The sequence below is a fragment of the Solanum lycopersicum genome, chromosome 6 (genome assembly GCF_036512215.1).
Source record: "Solanum lycopersicum chromosome 6, SLM_r2.1".
NCBI classification, from domain to species: Eukaryota; Viridiplantae; Streptophyta; class Magnoliopsida; order Solanales; family Solanaceae; genus Solanum; species Solanum lycopersicum.
The window spans coordinates 30,736,150-30,743,352 of NC_090805.1; the positions used below are offsets into that span (position 1 = coordinate 30,736,150).

General features: G+C 30.9%; 1 protein-coding gene across 1 annotated transcript; it reads right to left on the reverse strand.

The window, feature by feature from the left end:
* Positions 1-5,503: 5,503 nt before the first annotated feature.
* LOC104647885 (uncharacterized) lies at positions 5,504-7,159 on the reverse strand. The gene is made up of 2 exons (XM_010323729.1): positions 6,742-7,159; positions 5,504-6,534 (listed from the first exon to the last, which is right to left on the reverse strand). Exons 1-2 carry the CDS (start codon positions 7,157-7,159, stop codon positions 5,504-5,506), a joined length of 1,449 nt encoding a protein of 482 aa, XP_010322031.1.
* Between the last annotated feature and the right edge of the window lie 44 nt (positions 7,160-7,203).

Genomic DNA, 7,203 nt, shown 5'->3' on the forward strand with positions numbered 1-7,203 from the left:
CTTTTATGGGAAAGGTAAATGATTGGTTTTCAGGACTAACTGAAGATGCAGAAAATATAATTAAAAATGAAACCTTAGAAGGATTAAAAAATTCTCTACAAGAAGGTATAAATAATCTTAAGCAATATATTGCAAATGAATTTTTTGGAGGACAAGGAAATATAAATGAAAACAAAGAAGCGATAAAAAATATTGCAAAAGAAAAATTAGAAAAATTACAGATTTGTAAAATGAGTTATACTCAAGAATACACTTGTGAATTCGAAGAATATTATTACAAAATATTTGATAGCAGTAAGGAAATGTTGCCTTATTTGAAAAAATATTATCAAAAATTACCAGGCTTTTGGGCTAAATATTTTAGTGAAGAATATGAAAAAGAAAACATAAAAGGAGATACTCTTGGACAAAGAATCAATTTCCTAAATAATAGATTGGGTCATTATGTATGTCTCATAATATGCAAAGAAAGGCTAAAAGAATTAATACACAAATTTATTGTAAGGATACCCACGCATCTACTTAATGGGGATGTGAAGATAGACCATACAAAAGGAAAAAATAACCCAAAAAAGGGGTTAGTAAAAAGGAAAAATTTCTCTAAACAAAGATATATACCAAAGAAAAGATATTATAAAAAGAAGAGAGAATTTACAAAAACTAAAAATAAATGTAAATATTATAATTGTGGAGAAGAAGAACATAAAAGCTACGCATGTAACAAGAAAAAAGTAAAAATCTCAAAAAATAGATAGATTAGAAATAGATTCAGACTTAGAATCTATAAAATCTATAGAAAGTGAAGATTTCTTTGAAGAAATTTATGAAGAATGTTCAACTAGTTCAGAAGAATCTGATTAGATGAATAAACAAATACAGGAAAAAGAAAATTCTGTACAAATATTAGAAACAGAAGAAGATCATCAGGGTTATTCTTTAAAAGCAACTTTTGATGGAGAAACTTTTAAGAAAATTCAAGGATTAAAATTAAATCTTAAAGTAGAAGATAATTTACTAAGAAGAATGCAAAGGATATTTACAAGAGATAAAATCTCTTATCATGAATATCAAGAAATAGAAAAAGTAATAGAAATTACTCAAACAACAGGAAAACATAAGCTAAACTTATTAACGAAAACAATGGTAAATCAAATATTAAGAAAAATTCCTGAAAGAAAAAGGAAGAAAATGAATTACGTTCATTTAGGCGGAATTCAAATATTAGTTAAATCAACTTTTAAAGAAGGAATAAATTGTCCAATAGTGATAAATTTATCTGATGAAAGATTTATGAATGCAAGATAAGGAAATCTTGGTATCGTGAAAAGAAATCTAGCATATACTAAGCTTCTATTCACATATTATCCAAGATATTGTATATCACTCAAAGATGCTGATTTTCATGACGCCTTGAGTCTACATTTTCAGATAAAAAGGAATGATCTATTTAAACCAGGTAATCATATAATGAGTATATATTACCAAGCATTATACACAATTACAAACTCAAATTATGAAAATGTGTATAAAAATAAAGAATTAATTGAAATAGATCAAGAATGTGCAGAAATTGCTAGAATAGTTGAAGAAGAAATTCAACAAGCACAAATTCCAGACGAATATGAAATTCGATTTGGGAAAACACATGAAATAGGAAGTACTAGTAATCCTAGGCTTTCAATAGAATATGGAAGAAATTCTATTAAAAAAAAGTATATCTAATAGATATTCTTTAAAGAATGAATATTCAAACATATTGAAGATAAAAGGAAAAATATTCAATGGAACTGAATGGAAAAATCAAGATATCTTGATACAAACAGGAGCAACTGCTAATCACATAAAAGGATACCTTATAAATGGATTAACAGCTTATAAAGGAGAACAATATATTTACAAAACCTTTGAAGGTAATAATTTTAGTTGTAAAAATATGGTAGATATACCTATACAATTAGATACAATACGAATAACAGTTCCTTGTTATATCATAAATCATGAAAGTAATCAAGAACTAATTTCAGGGAATTTATTCGTAAATGAATTAGAGGATTATAATATTGGAAAAGATGGGTAGAAATGATATATAAAAACGAAACTTGTTTCTTACCAAAAATATCAATGCCAAAAGAAACAATTTTCAAAGTTTCTGTTTTTATAGAAATAACAATCTATGATACAAAATTAACAACTTGTTGTCACATAGATAATGGATCAGAATCAAGTCTAGCAAAATCTTTTTTAATAAAAGATTGGGACGTAAATAAAAATAATATCTCCATGATAGGCATCACAAGAGATAAAGAAAAACTATCAAAATCTAAGGAAAAAGTAGAAATAATTTTAGGATCAAAAATTGTTTTTATAAATAAATTATTTGCTTATGATAAACTGGAAACAGATTTACTATTAGGAAATGATTTTATACAACAATTTAAAAATTATAAAAAAACGTTTTATATGATATATTTAAAAACACCCTGTGAACATTACATCAAATTCCCAGGAATACAAAATATTTTTAATCTTGAAAAAGATAATGAAAAATTTAAAAGAAAATACTTAGATAATTTAAGAAAAATAACTTGTAAATGTCTTGATTTAGAAAAATTTAAGGAAAATTTACAAAAATCATATGGAGAAAATTCATTAGAAAAATGAGAACAAAACCATGAAAGAGAAATCTAACTCTAAAAGATTCTAACTCTATTATTATTATTATTATTATTATTGTTATTATTATTATTATTATTGTTGTTGTTGTTGTTATTATTATTATTATTATTGTTGTTGTTGTTGTTGTTGTTGTTGTTGTTGTTATTATTGTTATAAATATTATTATTGTTATTATTGTTGTTGTTATTATTATTATTATTATTATTATTATTATTATTATTGTTATTGTTATTGTTATTGTTATTGTTATTGTTATTATTATTATTATTAATATTATTATTATCATTATTATTATTATCGTTATTATTGTTGTTGTTGTTGTTGTTGTTGTTATTATTATTATTATTGTTATTGTTATTATTGTTTTTATTATTATTATTGTTATTGTTATTATTATTATTATCATAATTAATATTATTATTATTATTATTATTATTAGTATTATTACTATTATTACTATTGTTATTATTGTTATTGTTATTATTATTGTTGTTGTTGTTGTCGTTGTTGTTATTTTTTTTTTGGTAACTACATTTTATTAATTACCCGAATCAGCATTACAAATCAAGCTACTAACACCGTAGCATCAAACTTCATGAAAACAAACTACACTATCCCTGTACTATTAGCTAAAATTATCAGTTCAGATACATCTTTGAACTAGCAGTAGGAATTCTAGCTTTAGTAACACAAGCAATCTCTTTTACTATACTTTCCTCTTTTCTGCTTTTTTTCTCAAAAATTCTATTGTTCCTCTCTATCCATGAGCCATATATGCCTTCTGTAGTCACTGTCTTGAACATTTGTGCTGTAGATCTCTTCCCCTTCCCATTTTGGACACACCATTATTGAAATTGCTCCCAGACCATTGGAATAGTGCCTTGATGCTCTACCATTCTCAGTACCCTCTCCCATAGCTTCCTTGCAAACTGACATTGTAGAAAAGGGTGTTATGTAGTTTCATCTGCATTCTTACATAACACACATGTTTTATCTACTTCAAGCCCCCATCTAGTTAATCTATCCACAGTTGATAGTTTTTGGTTCATCATCATCCACATTATGTTATAGGCTTTTGGTCTTGCTGCATTGCTATACATGAAGCATGTCCATGCTGGCTTCGGTTGTCTTCTTGTCATGTGATAGTACATATGTCTCAGTATACCTCTTCCTTTGTTTTGCTGTTGTTGAACTTGATCAACTGTAACTTTTGCACTCATTATTTTCTTTACCATCCAACTTGCATTATTGCTTATCTTCCATTCCCTCTGTCCTTTTATATAGTATGCATGAATCCATTTAATCCACAACTTATCTTCTTTGTTTGCTAAATCCCAACATAGTTTAGCTATTGTTGACCTGTTCCAAGTTTTCAGGTTGATCAGGCTTAAACCTCCTTCATATTTAGGACTGCACACTTTGTCCCAAGCTATTAGAGCCTTCTTTGTTACATATCCCACCCCTGACCATAAGTAACTTCTGCATAATCCTTCTATCAACTTGATAATCTTTGCAGGTATAATAAACAGTAGTGCCTAGTATGCTTGAACTCCAAACAACACAGTCTTGACTAGTTGAGCTCTTCCTGCATAAGACAACTTTTTTGCTGTCCAAGAGTTGATTCTTGCCATGATTTTATCTATAAGTGGATACCATTGGATTGTATTCAGCTTCTTTGATGACAATGGAACCCCTAAGTATTTGACAGGAAGTTCTTCTATTGTGTATCCAAGTTGTTGGACAATTTGTTGTCTTACTTCCTTCTGTACTCCACCACAGTAAATTGAGCTCTTATTAAGGTTAGCTTGCAACCCTGATGCCTGAGAAAACTCAGTAAAACATTTATGAAGTTCCTTAATAGAATTTAGATCACCTCTTGAAAACAGCAGCAGATCATCTGCAAAACACAAATAAGTCACATCCAATTTTGCACATTTGGGATGATATTTGAAGTTCTTCTCTTCTTTGAGACCTTTGAGCAATCTTCTGAGATACTCCATTGCTATAGTAAAGAGAAAAGGTGACATTGGATCCCCTTGTCTTAGCCCTTTTGTTGCATCAAACCTTTGAGTATTCTGACCATTAACAACAATAGTGTAGTTCACTGTTTTAACACACTTCATTACCCATTGAGTAAATAAGTCAGGAAAACCCAGTCCCTCCATTACTTGCTCTAGGAAAGGCCATTCTGCAGAATCATAAGCTTTTTGCAAGTCAATTTTAAGCATAGTCCTAGGAGAAACATTCTACCTTGTGTAAGCCTTAACAAACTCATGAGCTATGATAATGTTATCTCCAATTTTCCTCTCTGGGATGAATCCTGCTTGACTATCACTGATAATAGTATGGATGACTTCATGCATTATTTGAGTAATCACCTTTGAGATGATTTTATACATCACAGTGCAACAAGCAATAGGTCTGAATTCTTTCATATTCTTTGAACTCTGAACCTTAGGAATCAGTGAAACAAGTGTACAATTGAATGACTTAAAAAGGTATCATGTGTTGAAGAAACTTTTAACAGCATCAATAACAACATGTTCAATGATCTTCCATGTATGTTTAAAGAAAAGTGCATTATATCCATCAATTCCTGGAGCCTTATCACTCCCTATAGACATCAAAGCTTCAACTATCTCATGATCAGTTATTGTTGCACAAAGCTGGATTCTGTGTTGGCTTGATAGAACAGGTCCTCTTTTCATCACCTGAGTATTTATAGCTTGTAGCCTATCTGCTGCTGTGCCCATTAAACTTCTATAAAATAAGACAAACTCATTTTTAATCTCTTGAGGTTCATGTAGCATTCTTCCATCTAATGACATCAGACTTCTGATGGACTTCTTATATTTCTCTCCTTTATCACTGAGCTAAAATATTTGTTGTTTGCATCTCCTAGCTTAATCCATTTTGCTCTTGCTTTTTGCCTGAGTGCATTTTCTTCTAACATAGACCAGTTTTCAATTTTTGTTAGGAGTTCTTTTTCTTTACCAACTAACTCATCTTTTGCTTGATTACCAAGCTGGTTTTGAACTTCTGCAAGCTTAGTTCTAGCATCCTCAATCTGCTTGCTGATGAATTTGAACTCACTATTATTCAACTTTTTTAGGACATGTTGGAGGGCCTTCAGTTTATTCCATACCATCTTCATTGAGTCCTTTCCTTTCTCCTTCTTCCATGCTGTCTCCACCAGATCCAAGAAGGATTCATGTTCAATCCATACATTAAAAAACTTAAAGTTTACTCTCACTTGCTGATATCCTTGATGAAGCATCAACTGCATTGGACTGTGATCTGAAACCCCTGGATTACCATATTCTAATATGACATTCCCCCATTTATCCATCCATGCATCATTCCCAAAAGCTCTATCAATCCTGCTTGAGATTCTTGCATTACCACTCTGCTTGTTGTTCCATGTATAATAATTACCTTTCCATTGCAGCTCATTAATTCCCATAACCTTGACACAGTTTGAAAAATCTTTTATCTCGTTTTCATTGAAAGGAGCTCCAGCTAACCTATCTTTAGGGGACATAATAGCATTAAAGTCTCCAGCAATAAGCCAAGGAAGTATAACACTTTGACCCATCTTGTTCATATCATCCCACATACTCTTCCTCTGCTCTATGGTATTAAACCCATACACTACTGTGAGGTTGAATTGATACCCTTTGCTTCTTTCTTGTATATAACAATGTATTATCTGAGCTGAACTTGCAATCAGCTTAACATCATACCAGTTATCATCCCATATAATCCATATTCTCCCATTTACAGCATCTTTGTAGCTATTGAAACACTTCCACCCTGCAGCTATGCTATTAATTGTTGCACTAGTATTGTTCTCTTTCACTCTAGTTTCAATAAGCCAGCCAAAGAAACTTTATTATTATGCAAAAACTTCTTCATTTCCTTCTGCTTATATCTCTTATTCATGCCTCTAACATTCCAAAAGCTCCACTTCATTAACAACATTTTGAAGTCCCCCCCCCCCATCCACAGGCAATGACACCAACTTACTATTCATAAGACTCTTAAAACCATTCCATATAGGTATACCTGATAACATTGGAAAGTTTGATAGGCTAAACTCCAGCTGAGTACTCCCAGTATTAGGCCTTAAGCTTATTTCAGGTGTATGGATTACCTGATCATTTCTTAGCTCATTCTCCTCCTCTTGTACAGTAACAGGTTCATCTTCCTTGATCTCTTCCCCCTTTCTCTGTTCCCCTATCTTCTCCTGTTGTTGAATAGGCCCTTTGTATTGCCAAGCTTGTGTAACTTTTTTCCAGGGCCTTCTCTTCTTTGGTTGATCCTCCTTTGTTGTCTCTTGACATTGATGCCCAATCCTCTGGCATTTATCACAGTATAATGGCTTCCATTCCATCACAACATCTTGCATAAATGTTCTACCATTTGGATCCTTGACTGCTATCTTCTCTGGCACAGGTTTAGTAACATTAACCTCAATCAACATTCTAGCATAGGAAATTCTAGCCTGTTTAGTGGTACACTCATCAA

Coding starts and splice junctions, on each gene's coding strand:
- LOC104647885 (XM_010323729.1), bottom strand. CDS start 7,159: ATGTTGATTGAGGTTAATGTTACTAAACCTGTGCCAGAGAAGATAGCA. Junction 6,535..6,741: donor AAACTTTCCAATGTTATCAG/GTATACCTATAT, acceptor TTGAAACTAGAG/TGAAAGAGAACAATACTAGT.